The following is a 24347-nucleotide window of genomic DNA, read 5'->3' as shown; positions in this document are numbered from 1 at the left end:
ACACTAAACCGAATACACTTTTTACCTTGTTGCTACCAGTGCCAAAGGCTACATCCACTCTCATGCGGACTATGTTTGGATTTGAATAAATAAGGATTAAGACGAGGTGTGTTGGCGAGAGAGTTTGGATGAAGAGTGTTATGTGTGTACCAGGTGGTCAACTCAGAGGGCACATGGGTGCAGCTGGATAAAAACAGCGTTGTGGAGTTCTGCGAGAGTGACGAGGGAGAAGCCTGGTCGCTGGCCAGAGACCGTGGAGGAAACCAGTACCTTCGCCATGATGAAGGTATGCCACACCCTCCATCATCATCATCATCATCACTGTACAGCAAATGCAATCACTTCCTGGATATTCTCTTGCAGAACAAGCGCTGCTTGAGCATGGCGCCCAGACCCCGCCGCCAAGCCCTTTCTCGGTGCAGGCCTTCAACAGGGCTGCAGCATCCAATGGAGCACAGGGCTTTGACTATGGAATCTCCAACAACAAAGGTCAGCTTCGCGATGGTTCATCACCCACATGACGTAACACATTTTGACTTTGACCATGGCTAATATTCCGACAGCACTCACCTGCCTCCTCAGCGTTTAGGTACACCTGCACCGATAGTACCTCTTCTTTTCAAAAGTGCTGCGTTTTGAATGATGCTAACTGAGATGTATTCATATCACTTAAAAAAAAGTGACTTCTCTGTCTTCAGTTTTGAGCACTGTGACATTTGAACAATTGCAGCGATGTTCACTCCAGGTGTTGCCATAGGTGATGTTCCAAACAATCAAGTTTCAGCCATTCATACATGGATATTTGTACTCTCTTAAAAAAAAATTTGAGGATGTCCAAGGAGATACAGTATGGCTGTCTAAAACCATTGCATCTCCTGTATTGGATCTCAGTAGACGGTGCAGGTGTACCGAATCAAGTCTCGCCTCAAACCTCAATTAACTCACGTAGTCATCAATAAATGTAATTGTCCGCTTTTAATAGAGATCCACGTGAAGTTGTTTTCCCCTAGATTTTTTTGAGTTAGCCCGTTTTTTTTTTTATTTTGCACTTTCACAAGTTCCATTCAAATGTCACCAATCCATTTTTCGCCGGTCGCCTTTTCATCTGTGCATGTTTCACTGTTCTCTAGGTAAACTATGCCCACCACCTCTGCAATGCCAAGTTTCGTGTCTGTGTGTTTTTCTTCAGTCAGCCTGCTGTAGTTTCGATGGGCCACACCACACCACTCCATACATACGTCACACTTAAAATGAAGACGCTGAACCCCAAATTGTGGTGTCCCTTCCTGTCCCAGTCGTCCCCTTTAGTCGAAGCTGTAGTTTCTCCACCTCCTTTGTCTCCGTGTTTGCAGGTGATCGGCTGAGCGCCATACTGAATTCCATTCAGTCAGGGCCCTTCGTCTCAGCAACTCCCTCCTCAATATTTGAGGAAGCCACACAACCTCCTCCCTCCTCTTCCTCCTCCTCTTCCTCTTCCTCCTCCTCCTCTTCTTCTTCTTCTTCCTCCTCCCTTGTCCACAGTCCGTTTGTGTTTGGACAGTCCCCCTCCCAACTGTCTCAGCCGCAACCACAGCTTCTGAGTAAGTGTGTCAAGTGATTAGTCAGTTCCTGATCAATCAAAATAGTTGTGCGGGTGTGTGTGTGTGTGTATAAATATATATATATGTGTGTGTGTGTGTGTGTGTGTGTGTGTATATATATATATATATATAATATACACACATTAAAAATCTCCCTTGTTGTCCTCATTCGCCCAGAATGTTTTGTAAGGCATCACAAAGGCTTATGTGTTGGTCCGAGAGCAGCAATACTTTTAACAAGTTCATCATTCTATCATTGAATTATTGTTGTTTTAAAGTATCAAGGTGACAATGGATTGAAGTAAACAATCCCGCATTTCCTCAAACAGTGGCCTCTGCTCTAATAAACTTCACCAATGGAACACACCCACCCCACCCCCTGAAAAAAAATAGGTAGTCGTAGTTACCTTTACTAAAACTAATAGTCATGTGTATTTGCCTCAATAAATGTGGTGGACATATATTAATAACTTTAATATATTGTGTATTATAAATTGCAGTTGTACAAATGCCTCTCGGTTTGATAAATAGCTTACGCCTAATAATACTCCTCTGCAGTTGAGTGAATGTGAGGAAGTATGGATGTCACCTTTTTAAAACAAGAATTTGAATCTCAATTGTAGACTAAATGTCTTGTTAAATTTAATTGTCACGGGCATGCGCTAATTTAAGAGGCTGAGTGACCTTATTCTAGCTTGCTCTGATTGTTGATACTTTTTTTCCACATTTGCATCAGTTTTCCTTCTCCTTCATTTTCATTCTTTGGGTCTTCTCATTAGCCACCTCAACCAGCCATGAATTGTCTGCGCCCCTGCTCACAAAAATACTTTGTTATTGTCTCCGATTACCTCCTTAAGCCGTTTTGTTTTTTCTTCTTCAGGTTTTAATACAATTATAGAGATGTCAGTGTGAAATGGGCATTGGACCGAACCCAAATTAGCAGCTCTCTTCTTGTCCGACATTGTTTTTTTTTGTGTGTGTATCATGCTTCTCCTGCCACAACTAATTTTTCTGTCAGCTTCTCCGAAGAACACTTTAATGCATTGCCTCTTTCAATTTCACAATCTTTAATTGAAACCATTTCTTCTTATGTGCTGTCTCTGTTGGCGCCCTTGCATTCCATGCCTTGTTTGTTTACCTTGCCAATTGTTTTCCGCTGTAGATGATTCACCACGCAGCCTTGCTTCTCGCGAGCGTGCACGCAAAAGCGGCGTGGCCGCGGCCGGGCATGCCACTGCTCTCTCGTCTCTTGCTCTCAGGCAAAAGGGTGGGTAGTCAAATCACGCATGCCCTCCCTCAGACTGAACAGAGGTTGGGGAGAAAGCAAGTTTTCTGTGCTTGTATTTTATAAGCTTGTCATTAACATTTTCTGATCGGCTCTCGCCACCCGCCACCCTGAAAAAAAGGAGGTCTTGACTAAATGTTACACGCAATACATACTCATGTGTTCATTCACCTTTGTTTTGACCTTTCATATCACTTTAAAGCATCTTTTTTTTTTTTGGTCAGATGTCAGCGTGTTTTGTTGTAGTTGAATGAATTAAAGGGGATTTATCATGTTCGCCATAATTCTCAGTCATATCGTCTTACAATATTCATATTCCAGATTCACACAGTAAGGAGTCTTCACGCTTCAAAAAAGACAAGAAACAGTCGCGCATTTTCAACTGCTTGTCAAAGCCGGCGTTGTTTTCTGTGTCACTGTTCTGTACAAACCAAAGTCACAGGTCAACTTTTAGCATTTTACAGGCGAGTGTGAAGTTAACAGACACTTAGCCTACTTCTCTCTCCAAACGTTCAATTTCTGATAAGTATTCTACAACTCGCATTGGACACTTTGTCTGATGTCATCGAATTATCCAATTGCGGGACGCTGCGTCAGTGTGTGAAAGCCTACAGTTGTGGCAATACCTCACACCTTCGCTCAGTTTTGTGTGAACAGCAAAGGAGTCTCCAACATTTTATTTTTGTTCTTAAATATCTTTGTTTAAGAGGCTGTTGACTTCCAGTAACACTATTGTCTTTGATCTGGAAACGTCATAACGGGCTCTTTCTACCCACAGCACACGTGATCAGTTGGAATTGCTGTGAAAATAGGCAGCAGAAAATTGATTTGTCATTTAAAGCATGTAAAATATGCAGAGAAAATCACATCCATTCAAAATGAATCTGAGAATGAGCATCATATATCCCCTTTAAATGCGCGGGACGGTTTCTCTGTAGTTGTCCGTTTTCATCTAACCGAATTATTGACATTTAGGTGAGCGAGGGAACCTGATGCCCGGTGCACGTTCCATGTCCCCGGCCTCCAAACACCGCCTGGAGAACCGTTCTCTCAAGCAAGAAAGTCGAGGGAGTCGCATGTCGGAACATGGCAGAGTCAAGACGGGTCAGGAGTGCTCGCTGTCAGCCAGCGACGCCCTCATACTGCGCTCCGATACGGCCAAACTGCGCTCTGACTCTCACAGCCGTTCTCATTCGCCGAATCACAACACTCTGCAGGCCCTCAAGTCAGACATCAGAACGTCAGGACATAGGTCGGAGTCTCCCAACGCCGGCTCCCGCTCCTCCTCGCCGAAACAAAAAGGGGTGTCTTCTTCTGGCAGGTCCAGTCCTTGCAGCACCTCCTCCCAGCATTCCTCTTCAACACACCACGACAAGAACATCCCGCCTAAAGTTAGCCCGTCATCCAAAGCCCGGCTCGAACCTCCCCGAGAGAGATCCAAGTCCGATTCTTACACTCTGGACCCAGACACCCTAAGGAAGAAGAAGATTCCTCTGACAGAGCCCTTAAGAGGCAGATCTACCTCCCCAAAACCAAAACTGTCTCCCAAAGATCCAAACCAAGACGTTGTCGGTAACACAGAGAACCGTGTTCCTTCCCCCCACGTGACCCAAGAAAACCTGCACAGCGAGGTTGTGGAGGTGTGTTCCTCAAGCGCTCTGCTTTCAAACGAGGATGCAAATGATGAAAACGTGGAGGTGCAGGACTCTGAGGAGGCCTCGTGCAAAGTGCACTTTAGCATTGGCAAGGCACCAGTCAAGGAGGAGCTGGAGAGTCGCTCTTCGCCCAAAGTCAGCCGCAAAACCTCCAGTCGGCACGCCCGGCCAAAGAAGGACAAATCCGGACCGCTCTTTAAAGGTGAGAGCACGCAGAGGATATGCGAGCCTGCCAAGCAGGCCATGTCCCCATCTGTGGCAGAATGCTCCCGGGCGGTCTTTGCAGCGTTCCTGTGGCATGAAGGTATTGTCCACGACGCCATGGCCTGTTCATCCTTCCTCAAATTCAACCCGGATTTAACCAAAGAGCACGCGCCCATACGCAGCTCCCTCGGAGGCCAGGGCGCCGAGGAGAAGGAAAGCAAGCTGAAGAACCGCCACTCCCTTGAGATTTCTTCCGCACTTAACATGTTTAACATTTCTCCGCATGGTCCGGACATCTCCAAAATGGGCAGCATCAACAAAAACAAGGTTCTCTCCATGTTGAAGGAACCACCGTTGCCAGAAAAGTGCGAGGACGGCAAAGGGGACGCCGTTTCCTTTGAGATATCGTCCCATCCCTCCATGAGAGCAAAATCCATCCTGCCTTTGACGCTGCAGCACTTGGTCGCATTCTGGGAGGATATATCCTTGGCCACCATCAAGGCAGCGACTCAGAACATGATCTTCCCCAGTCCGGGGTCGAGTGCCATCCTCAAGAAGAAGGAGAACGAAAAGGACAGCAAAAAGGCCAAGAAGGAAAAGAAGAAGCGGGAAAAGGCTGACGTGCGGCCGAGGGGCAATCTATTTGGAGAGATGGCGCAGCTGGCAATGGGCGGACCGGAGAAGGACACCATCTGTGAGCTGTGTGGGGAATCTCATCCTTACCCCGTCACCTACCACATGAGACAGGCTCACCCAGGTAAGGAGAGAGAACCTGTCATTATAAGCGTTGGCAGGGAAAGTGACTCATCCCTGCAAGGAATAACTATTTCATCCGTTCTTCAGGTTGTGGCCGCTACGCTGGAGGACAAGGATACAACAGCATCGGTCACTTCTGCGGTGGCTGGGCTGGCAACTGTGGCGATGGAGGCATTGGAGGCAGCACCTGGTATCTTGTGTGCGATCGCTGCAGGGAGAAGTACCTGAGGGAGAAGCAGACTGCAGCCAGGGAGAAGGTATATCGTACTGTTTACCTTTGCGTTTTTAAAATTAGTTTGAGCCAAGGCACACTTCTTTCATTGAAAAAAATCTCGCGGCACACCGCTAGCTGAAAAAGTGGGGGGGGGACGTATTTTAACAATTAACGTGTTATATTACTACTATCACCGTTTTTTAACATTGAAGAATGAAGTTACAACAGCTTGAATTAGAATTAGATAAACACAAATAAAAAAGTACTTTATGATCTTTCATATTTATTGTTTCGTCCTGCGTTCATGCGTCACAAATTGGCTTGTCTCTTCTCGTCTCAACACAAGGCTAGCTGTTGCTGCTACCTAGCGGTAAGGAAGGGTACTACACGATTACTTTGCCGGGCAATAGACCGCACAGGCACACGAATGGGATATTTTCCCGCGGCACAGCTGACAATGTCGGCACAGGGTTTGAAAAACACTGCTGTAGTCAGCAGCAATGGAACTCGGGACAGCCAAATTGGACATCGGTCTCCACGCTACCCCCTCTGGTTCTCTGCGGGGATTAAGAAATTCATTAATGTGAGCGATAACCTCCACGATGTAATTGAAAAAGCTCATCTGGGTTAAACTCGGGCTGCCCAAGTTGACTCCATCCTGGAGTGGTCAATTGAAACGGATAAATGGCTAGATTAAGGAATACTGAATTCTCTAGTGTGCCACCTTTCCCTCGAATTGTCCACTGAATGTACTTCTGCTTGCTTATTTTCCCCGACTTACTCCAATATCTATTCCTTGCCAGGTGAAGCAGTCCAGGAAGAAGCCACTGCAGGTGAAGACCCCGAGAGCCCTGCCCACCATGGAGGCCCACCAAGTGATCCGGGCCAACGCTTTGTTCCTGCTGTCACTCAGCAGCGCCGCTGAGCCCAGCATACTGTGCCACCACCCTCCGCGGCCGCTTCATTCCCAGCTGCTTCCCAGCCTCAAGGAGGGCGTGTCGGCCGAACTTCCCAATAAAATGAGCTGCCTCTACCTGCAGACCCTCGCCAGGTAGCAAGCCAACTTAAAGAGTAGAGCTCAAGTGCATGCGTGACAATAATTTCACGTTCATCTTCAAGGCAACACACGGAGAACTTTGGCGCCTACCAAGACGACAATCTCTTCCAAGATGAGATGAGGTATTTGCGATCCACGTCGGTTCCTGCGCCCTACATTTCGGTTACCCCCGACGCCTGCCCCAATGTTTTTGAGGAACCGGAGAGCAACATGAAGTCAATGCCTCCCAGGTAAACGCAACCTCAAACAGTTCAGTTGTGAAATGTTTTGTTTTATTTTTTTGTTGTTGTACCACAGTCCATGCAAAGACACGATACGTCGCTTTTGTCATTTGTCCGCAACACAAATTAGGATCTCCAAAACACTTGAATTTGCATCATACAAGTGGACTGTTTCATAACTTCATCCATCCATCCATTTCCCGATCCGCTTTATCCCCACAAGGGTCGCGGGGGTGCTGATGCCTATCGCAGTGGGGGGACACCCTGAACCGGTTGCCAACCAATGGCAGGGATTTCAGAGCTCTTTTCATCAAAGTGTCCAGACACCCTCTTTCTTTTCTAACTGATTGTCACACTCTAGGCACATCTGCCAGGGGGGCATTCTGAGGTTTGGCTCCTGGCTCTCTTTGTGGAGTTTCTCCCCATGTTTGTGTGGGTTTTCTCCCCCCGCATGACAAAAGCAGATCATTTAGATTCATTGAAAACTCCAAATCGTATGATTGTGAGTGTGAATGTTTTGTTTCTTTATTCATATGTGGTGACCCATTTCATCCGCAACCCTCATGTCAGCAAGTGGTGTAGAAAATGACTTCTCATAACTTCCGTCAAAAATTTAGGCTAAATATATCCCGTCTATCATGTGTCGTCTTTCAGTCTCGAGACCAGCCCGATCACAGACAGCGACACAGCCAAGCGCACCGTTTTCCAGAGGTCTTACTCCGTCGTTGCCTCAGAGTACGACAAGCAACACTCACCCTCTCCGGCCAGAGTCAAAGCCGTTCCCAGACGCAGGGTCCACAGCGGCGATGCGGGTAATTCAACTTGTTGAGCATTTGCATTTGTTGTGCGAGCATCATGTCTTCTGACCCTTTTTCTCGTCCTCTTTACAGAGGTGGGTTCTTCCCTGTTGCGCCACCCTTCTCCTGAACTGTCCAGGTTGATATCCGCCCACGGCTCCCTCAGCAAGGGCGAGAGGAACTTCCAGTGGCCCGTGCTGGCATTTGTCATCCAGCATCACGATCTGGAGGGCCTGGAGGTGGCCATGAGGCACGCACTGAGGAAGTCCGCCTGCCGGGTGTTTGCCATGGAGGTACGGCAGTTATTTCTTCAATCGCCAGTTTAATTTTAATCTCAAAATATTAGGTTATGATTTCTACAGTAAACTATGGAGCTGGTCTCCCCCTTTGGAGATATAGAAACTGATCAAACTATTTAACTCAAACTCCACTGCAGATACTCAAAGTCGAATAGAAACATCCCCTGATCTGCACTTGAGAAAATAAAAAAATCCCCAAGCAGCTATTTGCAAAAAAATACAATAATAAGGTAATGCCTTATTTTGATTGCTGGGCATCCAACGATATCTGATTTGCAGCAAAGTTGATGAATTAGCACAAAAAAAAGTATGTTACGACACGGCGCTGCCTCGATTGTAGGTAAATTCTTCCATGCCAAACTCATCCAACTTTGCTCATTTCTATATGATAATGAGAGCACTAATGTGTTCTTGGTGTTCCATCAGGCATTCAACTGGCTCCTGTGCAACGTGATCCAGACCACTTCTCTGCATGACATCCTGTGGCATTTTGTAGCGTCTCTCACTCCGTCGCCCTTTGAACCGGAGGACGAGGAGGATGACGAGAACAAGGGCAACAAAGAAAACCTTGAACAGGTGTCAAGCTGTTAAAAAGTATTGCTTTTGTTTGAGGGCGTCTGCATTTTCTCACCGTGCGTCATCGTCACACCTCACAGGAACGAGACCTCGGCGTTTGTGAGCACCCTCTGTCCGACATCGTTATCGCAGGGGAGGCGGCCCACCCGCTCCCCCACACTTTCCACCGCCTCCTCCAGACCATCTCCGACCTCATGATGTCACTTCCGAGCGGAAGCTCGCTTCAGCAAATGGCGCTAAGGTATCATACCTCCATTTTTTTTTTCGTACGAGTTTTAAGCTTTTTATAGCTTTGAAAGATTGTATCTCACTCTTGTAGGTGCTGGAGTCTCAAGTTCAAGCAGTCCGACCACCAGTTCCTACACCAGAGCAACGTCTTTCACCACATCAACAACATACTGTCCAAGTCGGATGACGGCGACAGCGAAGAAAGCTTCAACATCAGTGTTCAGTCAGGCTACGAAGCCATTAGTCAGGCAAGAAACCCAGCACTCGAGTACCGCTGATGGAATATTCGCAACGTGCGCTGACTCTCACGCGTCGTCGCATGATAGGATCTGTGCTTGGTGACCTGCCTGAAAGACCTTACCAGTGTGGTGGACATCAAGACATCCAGTCGTCCCGCCATGATTGGCAGCCTGACGGACGGCTCCACTGAGACCTTCTGGGAGTCCGGGGACGAGGACAAAAACAAAACCAAGAGCGTCACCATCAGCTGTGTGAAAGGCATCAATGCCTGCAATGTGTCTGTTCACGTGGACAACTCCAGGGACCTTGGGGTAAGAGACAACATTGTGCATTCAACAGACCGGGGATGTTTCCTTTTGAGCTTCATTTTTTTTCCCTCACCGAATTCATAGAACAAAGTGACCTCGGTGACCTTCCTGTGTGGAAAGGCAATCGAAGACCTTTGCAGGATTAAGCAGGTGAGAAAACGTGTATACTCAATAGGTAATTAAGCGGATGTTCAGAGAGTCCCCTCAACGTCCCACCTTTTTCCATCTTAGGTTGACCTAGACTCGCGTCACATGGGTTGGGTGACGAGCGAGCTCCCCGGGGGAGATCATCACGTGATTAAGGTGGAGCTGAAAGGGCCCGAGAACACGTTGAGGGTGCGCCAAGTGAAGGTGCTGGGCTGGAAGGAGGGCGACAGCATCAAGATCGCTGGGCAGATCTCAGCCAGCATGGCGCAGCAGAAGAATTGCGAGGGTGAAACGCTGCGTGTGTTTCGCCTCATCACCTCACAGGTAAACATAAATGCACATCATTACATGTCTCAAGAAAATTCTGATTTTTGCTGACAGGTTTGAGGGTTTTTTTTGTAAGAAATATGAAAATCACAACTGCAATACTGCTTATGACGTAAGTGTTTCATCACGACATCTTTTGTGTGTACACGTAGGTGTTTGGGAAGCTAATTTGTGGCGATGCAGAGCCAACCCCAGAGCAGGAGGAGAAAAATCTCCTTTCGTCTCCAGAAGGAGAGGAAAAGGTCTGCGCTGAAAAGTTCAACAGTATACTTTTCAACATTTTTTTTGTGACACTTGACTTTATTTATTGTTATTTTTGAATAGGTACCGTCGGACGCAGACCTCAAAGAGCACATGGTCGGAATCATTTTCAGTCGGAGCAAACTTACCAACCTGCAGAAACAGGTCAGGTTCAAGACGCGATCAGCACAAGATTCAATTCCACTGCAAAAGACATAGTGTATTTGTTTTTTGTTTTTTTGACAGGTGTGCGCACACATCGTCCAGGCCATCCGCATGGAGGCGACGCGCGTGAGAGAGGAATGGGAGCACGCCATCTCCAGTAAGGAGAATGCCAACTCGCAGCCGAGTGACGACGACGCCTCCTCGGACGCCTACTGCTTTGAGCTGCTGTCCATGGTGCTGGCGCTGAGCGGCTCCAACGTGGGGCGCCAGTATCTGGCGCAGCAGCTGACGCTCATGCAGGACCTGTTCTCATTGCTACACACGGCCTCGCCACGAGTCCAGAGACAGGTGGGCGAGGCTGAACAATAATGTGTGGAGGAAAAAAAAAGAGCTTGTGCAGTGCTTGTTGTCCAAAGAACTGATTCCTTTTCATAGCTTGTTAACCAATTTCTCAATTTTCCTCACTAAAGGTTTTGAAACGCTGACCTAAAGATGACCTACGTCTACACGATTGCGAAACCTCTGGGCGGCTTCATAGTTCGAATAAAAATTGTATAATATTTAGGAGACCCGCATAAGCTTGAAAGTATGTGTCCAGGGCATTCAAGAGTTTAGGTAACTCCCATCACGGCTCAAGCTGTTTTCTGGGTTTGGTCGTGTGACAGTCGCAAGGTGACCCCTGAGGCCCTGTGATGTCATTTTCAGTCGACGGAAAGTGGCAAAATGGCGGCTCACTGACTTGGATAAAAAAAAAAAGCAGGTTGATTTTTCTTCTTAGTTCATGATGAACAAGCACAATATTAATCAGAATATCGAGTTTAGACCATATTACTGTTAAGAAAATGTTTGACTTGACTTTCGAGAAACCACTCTCTGATTAAATACTGTTTACATCAATTATTCTTCTCAATACAACACCAGCAGGACAACAGTCAAATGATGAATCCACATGTTAGCATTTCAGCATTCCCACGGTAACATTCCATGCGGTGTATGTGTGCACTTGATCCCAGGTGACGTCGTTGCTCCGACGGGTCCTTCCGGAGGTGACGCCGGTGCGACTCGCCAGCATCATCGGGGTGAAGTCTCTGCCGCCGGCGGACATCAGCGACATCATCCACTCCACGGAGAAGGGCGACTGGAACAAGCTGGGCATCCTGGACATGTTCTTGGGCTGCATCGCCAAAGCGCTCACCGTGCAGTTGAAGGCCAAAGGGACCACCATCTCTGGCACTGCCGGCATGGCCGCCGGCAAAGGGGTGACCACCGTCACTTTGCCAATGATCTTTAACTCCAGGTAGGTTGGCTCCCTCAGGGAGAAATATTGACCAACAGCAGGTGAATGTTCATTTGTATTCGTGCTCAGCTACATCCGGCGAGGGGAGAGTCACTGGTGGATGAAAGGCTCCACTCCTCCTCAGATCGCAGAGATCATCATCAAATTGGTCAAAGACATGGCAGCAGTAAGCACCATCTTTTGTAATCGTGTGCACTCGTATGCCACCAATGCAACCCTCTAAGGTGGCCACGATTCTCATTTCCAGGGTCACCTTTCGGACGCGTGGTCACGAGTCACGAAAAACGCAATCGCTGAGACTATCATAGCTCTCACCAAAATGGAGGAGGAGCATCGTTCGCCTGTGCGCTGCATTGCCACCACCAGGGTATGCTATTTAACTTGGCTTCAATTAAAGACTTGTTCTTCTTCTGTGGTATTAATGTATCATGTGTTTTCTTTCTCATGCTTCTGCTAGCTGTGGCTGGCTCTGGCTTCCCTGTGTGTGCTGGACCAAGATCATGTGGACAGGCTGTCATCTGGTCGATGGATGGGCAAAGATGGACAGCAGAAGCAGATGGTAAGAGCTATCAATGAAAAGGAGAAAAAAAATGCTAGTACTATTAATGTGAAAAGAAAGAATAGATGCACCTTTTGCCATGGATCTGGGCCATAATCTGTAATAGAAGCGAACATTTTACTCACAGACAAAATGTCCTTCAGGAAAGACTTGAAATGAATCATTCATGTTTTGTTTTAGGACAAATGAGACCGATGCATTTTTTTTTCACGATTTCCTACCATTCCCAGTAGTCGTAATAAAAGGTCTCGGATATAAGTGGGTCTAAATAGACAAATGAAATGCAGCAAAACTCACATATGATAGATTGTCTCCATATTCATGGAAGAACCCATCTTCAATCTCGGATGCAGTAAGTAATTGTCGACTGTAAGATATGACATGATAACCCAAAAACAAAGTAATGTGGAATAAATGAGCGACTATCTTTAAAAAAATTTTGGGGTCATTTCTTTACAGCCAATGTGCGACAACCACGATGATGGCGAGACTGCAGCCATCATCCTGTGCAACATGTGTGGCAACCTGTGCACTGACTGCGACCGCTTCCTCCACCTGCACCGACGCACGCGTTCTCACCAGAGACAGGTCAGCATTTTGCAATTATTTTATTTTATTTTTTTGTATGTGTACCGTTATTACATGAGGGTTGGTGTTTCTTAATTGCTTTTACGATGGCGATTGTCAGGTGTTCAAGGAAGAAGAAGAGGCCATCAAGGTGGACCTCCATGAAGGCTGTGGGAGGACCAAGCTTTTCTGGCTCATGGCACTGGCCGACTCCAAAACGATGAAGGCCATGGTGGAGTTCAGAGAACACACAGGTAAACTGACACGCAACACGCAGAAGGGACACTTTTCCCTCTCACCTTCCCGGACATGCTTTTCAGGTAAGCCTGCGTCCAGCAGCTCAGATGCATGCAGGTTCTGCGGAACACGGAATGGAACCGAGCTGTCGGCGGTTGGAAGTGTCTGCTCTGACCCCGACTGTCAGGTAAATCATCTTCGAGATTAAAATAGAATCTCCTGGTGACAGCACAGAGCAGCATCCCTCTCCTTTTCTTCCTGATAGCCATGCGACGTATTTGTTCCACCCCGCTTGTGATGTTTTTGTTTTGTTTATTCCACTTTCATTTGACATAAAGTGTCATGTACTGCTAACATTGTTTAATATTGTTCTATTTTATTATTAGTATTCTTATTGTATTAACACACAGTTATCTTGATGCTTGAAAGATAGTTTAATCCTCAAAATTATAGAATGTAAAACCATGCATTTTATTCTGTGTAGTGAATCGCTATAATTTAATACTTTCACATTTTTCGTTGAATTACTGAAATAAAGGAAGTTTTGGCTTTGTCGCTGTATCTTACTTGTACCCAGTTCACATTGACTGGTTTTAAGATTGATCTCTGTCTCAAAGCCAGCATAATTACCAAAGTATATATGAGGGATCTTGTTCCTCTCCTTCAGAGATCTTAATTTATATCAAGCAAAAACATGATCTTTTTTTTTCCATTTCTCATTTCGTTTTTCCTCCCGCAGGAATACTCCAAACTGGCATGCAGCAAGACGCACCCGTGCGGGCACCCGTGTGGCGGAGTCAAGAACGAGGAGTCGTGCCTCCCGTGCTTGCACGGCTGTGACAAAAATACGAGCTGCTTGAAGCAAGACGCGGACGACATGTGCATGATCTGCTTCACTGAGGCGCTCTCTGCTGCCCCCGCTGTCCAGGTATGTCTTCCCACCATAGATTCATCCGGAAATCACAGAATGAAAGTGTAATAATTATACTTGCTTCCTTTTTTTTTTTTGATTGATTTGGTAACAATAGTGTAGTCTAAAATGACTTCGGCAATTAATTTACTAAGATAACAATTTATTTCTATAAAAATTAGGCCTCTTCTGTAATAAACAAGCTCGCTGCAGTTGTGCTAAAAAGAAAGAAAAAAAGTACCACCGGACTGTATTTGCAGAAACCCAATGAAGAGTGAGGCATAGGCTATTATATTTTTTTAAAAATTGCATTCCCATAATTATTGTTGTTTTTTTTACATTTTCCCCAGCTCGAGTGCACTCATGTGTTCCACCTTCAGTGCACCCGGCGTGTTCTGGAGAACCGCTGGCTTGGGCCTCGCATCACATTCGGCTTCATGTTGTGTCCAATTTGCAAGGTGAGCTGACCTGAGTGGATTTTCTTCTGTAACGTAAAGAGGCGACATTTCATCCCAAACTCCTATGAGCCTTTTGTTTGCTGAAACCACCTTTTCGCACCTTTAGAATAAGATCAACCACTCGGTGATCAAGGACCTGCTCGACCCCATCAAGGAGCTCTATGAGGACGTGAGGAGGAAGGCGTTGATGAGGCTGGAGTACGAGGGTCTGCACAAGAGCGAGGCCATTACCACGCCGGGCGCACGCTTCCACAACGACCCGGCGGGCTTTGCCATGAACAGATACGCTTACTACGTCTGCTACAAGTGCAAGAAGGTACCCCTTTAAACCAAACGGTGTTTAAATGGTGTCTATTTGAGCTAATGTGTTTCTTTTCAGGCCTATTTCGGAGGAGAGGCCCGCTGCGACGCCGAGGCGGGGCAAGGCGACGACTATGACCCCAGCGAGCTGATTTGTGGAGCATGCTCTGATGTCTCCAGGGCTCAGGTAGGTAAACGATACCGACACCACGCCCCAAATGTGGTGCAGTATGTCATGTTGTAAACAAATGACTGCCATAGCCTATCTTTTAGTGGGGATATTTTGTGTGCACGGAATAAAAATGAAAGAATCTCTTTTCATTTGAATGAAGTTGTGACTAAAGTCATCCTGAAAACAGTTTCAAAGGGTCAACCATTTCCCCTAAAACTTCCCATAGGGAATTTTGGCAGCCTGGAACACTTTGTGATTTGTATGAATCAAAAGCAATCCGTTTTTTTTTTCTTTAGTTTTTTTGCGGCAAATTATGAGACAATTAAGACTTTCATTAAATAATTTTGGAACCTATTTATTTTCATTTACCAGTAGTTGGTGTTGCGATTTTATTTTATGCAACAATCAGTGTTGCTTTAGGTTTGTGGAAATGTTGACGATGCTGAGGTGTGTTGTCGATGCACCCCCCCCCCCTTCCCAGATGTGCTCTAAGCATGGCACGGACTTCCTGGAGTACAAATGTCGCTACTGCTGCTCAGTGGCCGTGTTCTTCTGCTTCGGCACCACGCACTTCTGCAACGCCTGCCACGACGATTTCCAGAGGATGACCAGCGTCCCCAAAGAGGAGTTGCCGCATTGCCCCGCGGGTACACGGGAACTGTTCTTCTTGCGATGTTCAGAAAAACTGCGAGTTACCCCAAATTGAGGACAAGCGGTCGAAAAAATATTTGACAGTGGAGCCGATCATTTCTATTTCAATGGAAAACGTGAAATTGGAGGTTGAGTGTCGAGGTTCCAGTTTAACCACGGGGGGGTTCTCACTTCCTCTGGCGGCGACGTAAAGTAACGCAGAACCTGCCAAAGTCTGCCACTAACTAATATTATAACTAATAACTAATATTACTAACTAATAACACTAATATTACCTGTATATTAATTGGCAAACATTTCTAGGCCACAAATGTAAATAAATCAAATGAAAATCAGTATGTGTGGCGAGAGCTGAGCGTGCCTTCTTGTGAAAAACATAGTATGATGCTGCTACACAAACTAGTCCGTTGCATGGTATGCCTCCTCATACCTTTGAAACATCATCATAACAGTGAATAATTGGATGAAAAACACTTTGAGGCCGCAAATCTAAAACGAATGAAAAACAGGAAGTACGGTGGTAAATGAGCGTGCTTTCTTGTGCCGCATCACAACATATTCTTACACCGCATGGCATTTGTAACCTTGAAAATATAGATTTTTTTTTTGTATATTTGAGATTGAAACCCCTCTGCTCATTTTTGTCACAGGACCCAAAGGCAAGCAGCTGGAGGGAACCGAATGTCCGTTGCATGTCGTCCATCCACCTACGGGGGAGGAGTTTGCTTTGGGCTGCGGTGTGTGCAGGAACGCACACACCTTCTAACCAAGAGTTCCACCATTGGGAACTGTTCTTGTCCACTGTGATTTCTGGCCTGTGGGCTGGCTGGTTGGCTGCTGAAGCGCATTCAGCATATGAAGTTTGGCTGCTCCCTGCAGGAAACGTATGCAGATTCTCGGGCTAGTCGAGAGCCCTTAGGTCTGCTGTTCTGCCAACCCGGTCAGTATCCAGGCTCCGTTTTGGATCCTTTAGGATACCTGTGCGGAAAAGACGAACAACGATGAAAACAATTGTATACATAAAGAAGAAAATAACCTGTGGCGTGTTTGCATGCGGCCGTCATATTCCCTCGGCTTCTCTCCATGTTGCGCCCCTCCTGGTCACCCAGATGGAAAAAAATCATCTGAATTATTTAAGAGAAAAGGAACAGGCCGTATTTCCAGCTTCTCAGTTATTATACATTTAAAATGTTGTATGTAAAACACTTTTCGTAATCATGTACAGTATTCTCCAACTGTCAAGTGCATACAAAAGGTTTGTCAGGTGAGACTGTTATAAGAACATTGTTTAGAAGGAAAATAGTGTACGATTTATCCAATCTTGTATATACAATTCAAATTAGCTGAATTCCGAAAGTTGCTACTTTTCACTTCACTTTTCTTTGATATATTCTGGGTTATGTTTTGAGCCAGAACTTTGAATGAAGTGCAATACTGGGCGTGCCTCCTGTTTTGCGGCTGTTAAAAAAGAAAAAAAAGTCTTTGGAATGTATGTCAATAAAGCCACTGTACATTTTTATACAGTCAACGGCCCTGCTCTTCTAATTGTCACATCTGGTTTTTTTTTTTTGGTTACTGAGGATGTGGAGGAATTATGGTGAATTTACATCCTATTTATTTCCCAAATGTTTTTCGCGATACAAACGTAACGACAAACCTTAGTGGGCCCGATGACAGCTGAACACCTGATTGAGACTGCGGTCACAGCAATGGGTCATTTTTGTGGGAAAACATAAGTTGATACACACACACACACACACATATATATATATATATATAACTTAAAAGTTGTGAATCTGCTCTGTAACATCTGTAGTGGATGGAGTTGAATGGTAATAAATCAGGTTGTTTGGCACAATGTACACATTGTCATTTATAAGGAGGTCTTAAATGACGTGTTGCTATATTTTACTGTATAACACTGCGGGCCCAAATATGTGCTCTTAGGTCATTGTTTATACGGATTTGAGAAGTAAATTTAAATATATATATATATATATATATGTATATATATATAATGGCTATATTTGCTTTATATGTAATAAGTATACAAGCATAAAATTTCCAAAGTAGGCGTGACTTCTATGAAATAAACGACTCGAAATCGCGCGTTGAGCTGGCCACCATTTTGCTTTTAATCCCACAATGCAGCGCGGCTTTGAAAACAACACTTCGCCATTTCAGGCTCAGGGGGGCAGAGCTTGAACTCCTGTTAGCGAGGGATTTAGGTCAACTGAAACCGAGGCACGACTGTGGCACCTTCTTGCTCGTAAACTCCGTTTAGTTGTGTTTTTTACCGTTTGGGAAAGGGCCTGCGATTGAACTCCGATGCTTGTTATTTTCCTGGCCCGAATGATATTTTCCAGCGTGGGCCCAGGTTGAGCTGTCATCTTAGTTGTCAGATTTTCCTGCTAGCAAGCTAGCTGAGTGTAAACAAGGTGGGTAAGCGTCGCGGGAAGTCTGCTACAACGCATTTATATGCGTGAATTAACAACACTACGGTGAATTAGTTTAACTCTTGGCTGTTTAGTGTGCTAACATGACCCGTGGACAGCCTCGTACCAAGAAGCCTACAATTTTACGTCTATCACCACTGCGTTGTCATTACGCTTGCAAACTTGCCGTTAGCTCTCGCATACGTCAATTGAAAGCGTCGTCTCTCCGCACACTTGTTTCGATAAGTGAAAACTGAAATTTTGTACAAAGCGTTGTTTAAACGTTGTACAGTATGAATTTTCACTTAATTTTCAAGCTCACTTTATCTCATCCATCCATTTTCTGATTCACTTATCCTTACAAGGGTCGCGGGGGGTGCTCGAGTCTATCCCAGCTGTCTTCGGTCAGTAAACAGGGTATACACCCTGAACTGTTTGCCGTCTAATCGCAGGGCTCACACAGACAAACAAACCATCCATGCTCTGGATGCCCTCAGTCACCACTTGGATGAAATAGGGGACAGCTTTGTTTTTCATAGCTGCCCCGTTTTGATGAATTTGCAATTGTGGCCAGCTTTGTTGACATGTACCCGTCATGTTTCAGGATGAAGAGGATAAAAGGCCCCAAGGAGGAGGGCAACGTCTCCCCCAGTATGAGTCCACCCGAGGCTCGCAAGAAAGTTCAGAAACCGTCGAGCCCGTCTTCGGAGTCAAGCGGTTTATCGGAGTCAAGCGGTTCACTAGATGCCAACTGGGCTCGTCTGCCCCAGGAGCTTTTGCTGCACATCTTCCAGTACCTCCCTCTGCTGGACCGGGCCTTTGCCTCGCAAGTGTGCCGCGGTTGGAACCAGGCATTCCACATGCCCGAGCTATGGCGCTGCTTTGAATTTGAGCTCAACCAGCCGGCCAGCTCATACTTGAAAGCTACACACCCGGATTTGATCAAGCAGATAATCAAGAGGCACTCCAACCACTTGCAATATGTCAGCTTCAAGGTGCGAGCGCCGATCTTGAGCACGGGTTAAAATATTTGCGAGGCCCTAAAAGGAAAAAAATCACAGATCTGGGTTTTAACACCTCTTGTTTTACCTGGGGTTTGCCAGGTGGACAGCAGCACCGAGTCTGCAGAGGCAGCCTGTGACATTCTTTCACAGTTGGTGAACTGCTCACTCAAGACCTTGGGGCTCATCTCAACAGCCAGGCCCAGTTTCATGGAGGTCCCAAAGGTATAATAAATGCGTCAACATCCATCGTCTGCTGTTTTGAAAGAAGTTTGTTTTGAGCTCTCCAGAAGGAAGAATGTTTTTGAATTGGCTTCAGGCCATCTGACCCAGAAATGTACTTTACTCGTGTGCTGACTTCCAGTTTGTCACACTCTTATCAATTTCAAACATCATCACGGTTTAGTTTTTGGAGCCAGGAATTATTCATTTAAAAAAATTCTAATAATATTTTGGTGTGGGGGGTTCATCCATCCAGTCTCACTTCATCTCAGCGCTGACGGTGGTGTTCGTCAACTCCAAGTCGCTGTCGTCGCTGAAGATCGACGACACGCCGGTAGACGACCCGTCGCTGAAGGTGTTGGTGGCCAACAACAGCGACACGCTCAAGCTGCTCAAGATGAGCAGCTGCCCTCACGTCTCGCCTGCCGGTACGCGACCGGAGCCCAACCGCATGGTTTTATCCACCCAGGCAAATGTTGTGCCTTTGCTAGGAATGTCAAAGCCGCAACACAAGCCCCCTTTCACACAGTCTCTCTTGTAAATTAATCCTGGAATGCCTCTTGAGTCGAGCGGAAGGAGCATAGCTCCATTTGTGGATGCATTGTGGATTGTTTTTTTTTATAATCCAGTGCGTCCAATATATGAAAAAAATGACAAAATAGGCCATTGATTGAAGGTACGCCTCATAATCCAGTGTGCCTTTTCGTGCGGAAAATACGCTAATAGAAGACTGTTTTTTTGTTTGTTTGTTTTTTCAGGTATCCTGTGTGTGGCGGACCAGTGCCACGGGCTGCGTGAGCTGGCGTTGAACTACCACCTCCTGAGCGACGAGCTCCTATTGGCTCTGTCCTCGGAGAAGCACGTGCACCTGGAGCACCTGCGCATCGACGTGGTGAGCGAGAACCCGGGCCAGCATTTCCACACCATCAAGAAGAGCAGCTGGGACGCCATGGTGCGGCACTCGCCCAAGTTCAACCTGGTCATGTACTTCTTCCTGTACGAGGACGAGTTTGGGCCCTTCTTCAACGACGAGATCCCCGTCACGCATCTCTACTTCGGGCGCTCCGTCAGTAAAGAAGTGCTGGGCCGCGTGGGCCTGCACTGCCCCCGCCTGGTGGAGTTGGTCGTGTGCGCCAACGGCCTGCGACCGCTGGACGAGGAACTGATCCGCATCGCCAAGCGCTGCACGCAGCTGTCAGCCATCGGCCTGGGAGAATGCGAGGTGTCCTGCAGCGCCTTCGTGGAGTTTGTCAAGATGTGTGGACGCCGCCTGTCGCAGCTCTCCATCATGGAGGAGGTGCTCATCCCTGATCACAAATATTCCCCGGACGAGATCCACTGGGAGGTCTCCAAGCACCTCGGCCGGGTTTGGTTCCCGGACATGATGCCCACCTGGTAGGGGGCGACGGGATTTTTTTGTCGCCGCACGGCTGCTGGAAATTATTCCAAGGAGGAGATCAGCGCACAATTGCACTAGCACTAAAATGGCCAACACCGCATTCAGGTGGGGAGGGCTTTTGGAATTAATTAGCTGAAGATGGAATCGGAACCAGGACAGACAGAAATGTGTAAATACGTCCGTATTTGTCCCGTGAAGTTGTACAGTGTCCATCGACGGTTAACGTTTTCATTTTCTTGCTGTTTTTTTTTTTCCTTTGGCTTTTGTTGTTTTTTGTACAAGTGAATTTTCCCTTAAGCACCTTATGGCAATACCAAATGATCCTAGCAGGAAGAGCGGTGGTCAATACATGTATAGAAATGTATGTACCGGTAGTTAAAATTGCTTGTAACCCGCCAATAGTCGACTGGTCGGCTTTTTAGCTGCTCTAACTTGACCGCGCGCTTTCATGGTCGCTCAGGTGCATTTCGTAAACAACTTCTTGTACATTCTGCCCAACGTGGGGGTTGCAGTGGGGTTAGGAAATGCCGCAAGTTCAGATAGCGATCCTGTCGGCAAGTTCAGACGAGTGAAATTTTTCCTTTAAGAAGGAAGTCAAAAGCATTTGTATATAAAACGCTGTGTGTTTGATTGCAATGACAGAAATGTTTATTTCTTCGATTTCACCCTATCAGGGTTCCTTCGCTGTCGACTATACCGCATTTCCACTGCGCAGTACCTGCTACCTTGTTTAGTCTCCCCCTTCAAAACTACAGTGCAGGGGGGGGAAAATGCCCCTTTGAAGTCATCGCTCGGAATGACACAAAAAGAACGAAAGGTCTCCTGTGTTTTATCCAGGAGGAGACTGCGGGCAGTAACAAAGCAGAGGGCTGCAGCAAAATAGAGACTGGAGTATACAGGTGCATCTCAATAAATCATATATTATGCAAAATTCTATTTATTTTGATAGTTCATTTCTAAAGTTGTTACTCATTCATTAATGAGACACAAAGTAAATATTTTGTAAATAGTTTCACTTTTTGAATTGAACTATTTTTACCAACACTTATTGAGCCCTGGTGCATAGTTTACACATTAGGGAGAAAAAGAAAATCCCAGAGCACACTCCCAAACAGAAATGACTCAAAGGTTACTCTGCATACAATGAATAATGATGATTCAATCTTAATTTTCACATAAATCAACGAGTCTGCTTGTCACTATACATCATTGGCATAGATCAGAGTTGTCCAAAGTCGGTCCTCAAGGGCAGCTGTCCTGCCCGTTTTCCAGCTCTCCAAGGAGCAACGCATCTGATTCAAATCATCAGGATCGTTCTCATGCTGCTTCAGAGCTGGCTGGTGAGCTGATCATCTGAATCAGGTGGGTTGCAGCCGGGAGAGTTGGAAAACAGGCAGGAAAGTGGCTCTGTGGGCCCAGAGCTGGACATGATCGATGAACTAAGAGAATTTGTTGTGAATATTTTGTGAGCCAGTTGAGTGAAATTTGCCCGGGGGCATACCTGGAGGATCTCGCAGCTCACCAGTTCTGAATCCTTGCTCTTAATTTATTGAGTTGCACCGATAGGAGAACTGCGGCATCTTAAGGTAAGCTAACACAAGCACGTGTGTTCAATTTTGGTGTTTCCCAAACAGTCACTCGTACACTAGCAGGCTAGCACACTTGGAAGTTGGAACTTCAGTTTACCAAGTACTGAAATTTGAAAAATGTCTATTGTGTTTCGGTGCCGGGCAGTGGAAAATGCAAATTAGTAGGCTGATCTTTTCAGTTTTGTCGTCACTAGAGAAGATGTCATTTATCAACATAAAATTTGCATTTTGAAGTATAATATCCCCCCAATAATAAAATCCTGGTTACAGTTTGACACTTTTTTGTGAGTGGGAAAAGTATGAAGTCGCAGGACCAGGAAAACTTAAATAAAACTCCTTCTAGGCCACAAATATAAAACTATCAAATGAAAAACTTAAGTACGGCAGTATCTGAGTGTGTTTTTTTAGGGGTTGGGGGGCGAATACATTGAAGAGGTGAAAAGTTAATAAAGCTTTATTATTTTCTTGGTAAAAACAGGTAGCCATGTAAAAACCTTTAGCACAATATGCTAAGTATGGTAGATGGAAGCCTTTCATTGCCATCATGTCATTTCGATTGTGAGAGGCATGAGGAATGATCCAGGAGATGCAAAGTAACACATTATGATGGTACAGAAGGAAATTGTGTAATGAGTAGATTGTTTTTTTTGGGGGGGGGGGGGGGGGTTATTATTTCCTTATGTCACACAAGTTTTTTTTCTATGCTGACAAGTTGATCCAGTGATTTGCTTTTGAGTGTTGACTGTCCTTTAAGTGGATCGTCTTGCTTTACCGCTCTTCTGACATGAGATTTGAACATGACTTTTGGACATGTGATCTATTGCTAATAAACATTTGTGAATGGAAGCTTTGCTTATGACATTTCATTCCTCTTTCCAAACGTCATTCTTGTTATGATAGGTAGCCATAAAATGGGTTGGAATTTTTGAAGAAAGGAAAACTGACTGGAATCTGTGCCTAAAATTTCTTCTGGCACTTAATATACCGTAGTTAATTATACCTTTTGCAAAAAAAAAGGTTCTTGAGAGAAAAATAACATGTTTCAGTCATCCTTGAAAAGATGAGATTGGCTGGACACATAGAAGAATACAGATATGTTATCTCGGTGAAATTCAAAACCAACTGGATGTTTGTTCTGACATTTACAAAATAATACCTCAAAGTTTGAAAATGGATTGGGAACTACCCCCTCCCCTCAAAAAGACTAACTGATCTCAATTTCATCAAGCATTACAAATTAGACTTCAATAACAACCTGGACTTTGCTTTGACATAAAACAATCACAAAATAAGAATGTTAAAAAAATGTGACAAAGAGACAAATCTGACATTTTTAGCTCATCTGCCGCATTATAGATTCCATACCAACTGCATTGTTCGTTTGCTATACAATGGCACCGGATTTGGTTGGATTCACAACAATCATTCCTTTATTAAATACGTAAAGATAATTTCGCTTCCGGGGTTGTCAATTTGAAGGAAAAGGCACCTCCTCGTACTGGATGCGCACATACGGAGGTTTCATTGGCAGCCTCCAATATTCAAAGTTATAGTAAAAGTAGAAGCTTTTGTCCATCACCACTCTCTTGTAAGCCTCCAGCATGCTCAGCGCAAACTCCGCCATGGACTGGTGGGGTCGGAAATCGTTATAAAAGTCCCGGATGTCCGTCGCTAGGTTCTTAAGCGCCGGCTGGCCGAAGATGGCGCTGTCGTTGCCGAGGTAGACGGGCTCCCCGCTGTACAGGTAGATCTTGGTGTAGTTGGTCTGGGAGCGGCTGGACAGTTTGGCCCCCAGTTGGCTCATCTTGCGGTAAGTGCGGTGCACGAATTGCGAGCAGTCGTACGACTCGAACCACGTGGTGGCGTTGGGACCCGCGTGCGAAAGCACCGTCCACGTCTCATAGTAGATGCCCGTTGTATTGTCGTCAATCACCCACTGGGCCAGATCGTTAAACTGATGACCTGAACACACACATTGATTTACACTATTAATATGTTACCACCCAACATTTATAACACGATGAATCACATTCTCAGTACTATTCGGGCTTGGAAAATATCGCAAGACGCATTTCGAGCCACTTATCAAAATGGCTCAAACGACAGCGGAGAAGAGGGCTCGGGTGTGGAAATTCAAATTTAGTCACGTCAAGTCAACAGTATTTCTAGAGCACTTTCAAACAGCCATCGCTGCATACAAAGTGCTGTACATGGAGCGATTTAACATACACAATAAACAGTAAGACGAATC

The 24347-nt window shown here is 45.7% G+C and overlaps 3 protein-coding genes across 22 annotated transcripts in view; 2 read left to right on the top strand and 1 right to left on the bottom strand.

The window, feature by feature from the left end:
- The window catches only part of mycbp2 (MYC binding protein 2), a 52313-nt gene extending 35335 nt beyond the window's left edge, over positions 1 to 16978 (top strand). For 12 of the 19 annotated variants that reach the window (XM_052081595.1, XM_052081604.1, XM_052081602.1 and 9 more), the window contains 32 exons: positions 154 to 286; positions 364 to 489; positions 1353 to 1580; positions 2743 to 2847; positions 3841 to 5481; positions 5568 to 5737; positions 6498 to 6745; positions 6814 to 6981; positions 7627 to 7784; positions 7863 to 8062; positions 8495 to 8644; positions 8725 to 8885; positions 8964 to 9120; positions 9199 to 9423; positions 9505 to 9570; positions 9652 to 9891; positions 10047 to 10136; positions 10219 to 10299; positions 10381 to 10647; positions 11313 to 11596; positions 11666 to 11762; positions 11844 to 11963; positions 12054 to 12155; positions 12615 to 12743; positions 12844 to 12976; positions 13043 to 13146; positions 13699 to 13887; positions 14220 to 14327; positions 14434 to 14643; positions 14707 to 14814; positions 15281 to 15446; positions 16101 to 16978. In XM_052081595.1, the coding sequence (XP_051937555.1) occupies positions 154 to 286; positions 364 to 489; positions 1353 to 1580; positions 2743 to 2847; positions 3841 to 5481; positions 5568 to 5737; positions 6498 to 6745; positions 6814 to 6981; positions 7627 to 7784; positions 7863 to 8062; positions 8495 to 8644; positions 8725 to 8885; positions 8964 to 9120; positions 9199 to 9423; positions 9505 to 9570; positions 9652 to 9891; positions 10047 to 10136; positions 10219 to 10299; positions 10381 to 10647; positions 11313 to 11596; positions 11666 to 11762; positions 11844 to 11963; positions 12054 to 12155; positions 12615 to 12743; positions 12844 to 12976; positions 13043 to 13146; positions 13699 to 13887; positions 14220 to 14327; positions 14434 to 14643; positions 14707 to 14814; positions 15281 to 15446; positions 16101 to 16216 (6480 nt within the window). In that variant the 3' untranslated portion in view covers positions 16217 to 16978. The remainder of the gene's footprint in view (positions 1 to 153; positions 287 to 363; positions 490 to 1352; positions 1581 to 2742; positions 2848 to 3840; positions 5482 to 5567; positions 5738 to 6497; positions 6746 to 6813; positions 6982 to 7626; positions 7785 to 7862; positions 8063 to 8494; positions 8645 to 8724; positions 8886 to 8963; positions 9121 to 9198; positions 9424 to 9504; positions 9571 to 9651; positions 9892 to 10046; positions 10137 to 10218; positions 10300 to 10380; positions 10648 to 11312; positions 11597 to 11665; positions 11763 to 11843; positions 11964 to 12053; positions 12156 to 12614; positions 12744 to 12843; positions 12977 to 13042; positions 13147 to 13698; positions 13888 to 14219; positions 14328 to 14433; positions 14644 to 14706; positions 14815 to 15280; positions 15447 to 16100) is intronic. The other 7 variants (XM_052081613.1, XM_052081614.1, XM_052081610.1 and 4 more) reach the window with 3 other exon arrangements.
- Positions 16979 to 17591: 613 nt separating this feature from the next.
- fbxl3a (F-box and leucine-rich repeat protein 3a) lies at positions 17592 to 22942 on the top strand. The gene is made up of 5 exons (XM_052081682.1): positions 17592 to 17888; positions 18490 to 18880; positions 18989 to 19111; positions 19365 to 19536; positions 19867 to 22942. The coding sequence occupies exons 2-5, from the start codon at positions 18491 to 18493 to the stop codon at positions 20505 to 20507; spliced, it is 1326 nt and encodes a 441-aa protein (XP_051937642.1). The 5' UTR covers positions 17592 to 17888; position 18490; the 3' UTR covers positions 20508 to 22942.
- cln5 (CLN5 intracellular trafficking protein) overlaps positions 22754 to 24347 on the bottom strand; it is a 50907-nt gene continuing 49313 nt past the window's right edge. For both annotated transcript variants that reach the window (XM_052081698.1, XM_052081697.1), the window contains one exon: positions 22754 to 24058. In XM_052081698.1, the coding sequence (XP_051937658.1) occupies positions 23565 to 24058 (494 nt within the window). In that variant the 3' untranslated portion in view covers positions 22754 to 23564. The remainder of the gene's footprint in view (positions 24059 to 24347) is intronic.

This window comes from Hippocampus zosterae, chromosome 12 (assembly GCF_025434085.1).
Source record: "Hippocampus zosterae strain Florida chromosome 12, ASM2543408v3, whole genome shotgun sequence".
Classification (NCBI taxonomy): domain Eukaryota; kingdom Metazoa; phylum Chordata; class Actinopteri; order Syngnathiformes; family Syngnathidae; genus Hippocampus; species Hippocampus zosterae.
This window is presented reverse-complemented; position numbering and strand designations above follow the sequence as displayed.

Coding starts and splice junctions, on each gene's coding strand:
- fbxl3a (XM_052081682.1), top strand. CDS start 18,491: ATGAAGAGGATAAAAGGCCCCAAGGAGGAGGGCAACGTCTCCCCCAGT. Junction 18,881..18,988: donor TGCAATATGTCAGCTTCAAG/GTGCGAGCGCCG, acceptor GGGGTTTGCCAG/GTGGACAGCAGCACCGAGTC. Junction 19,537..19,866: donor CCCTCACGTCTCGCCTGCCG/GTACGCGACCGG, acceptor TTGTTTTTTCAG/GTATCCTGTGTGTGGCGGAC.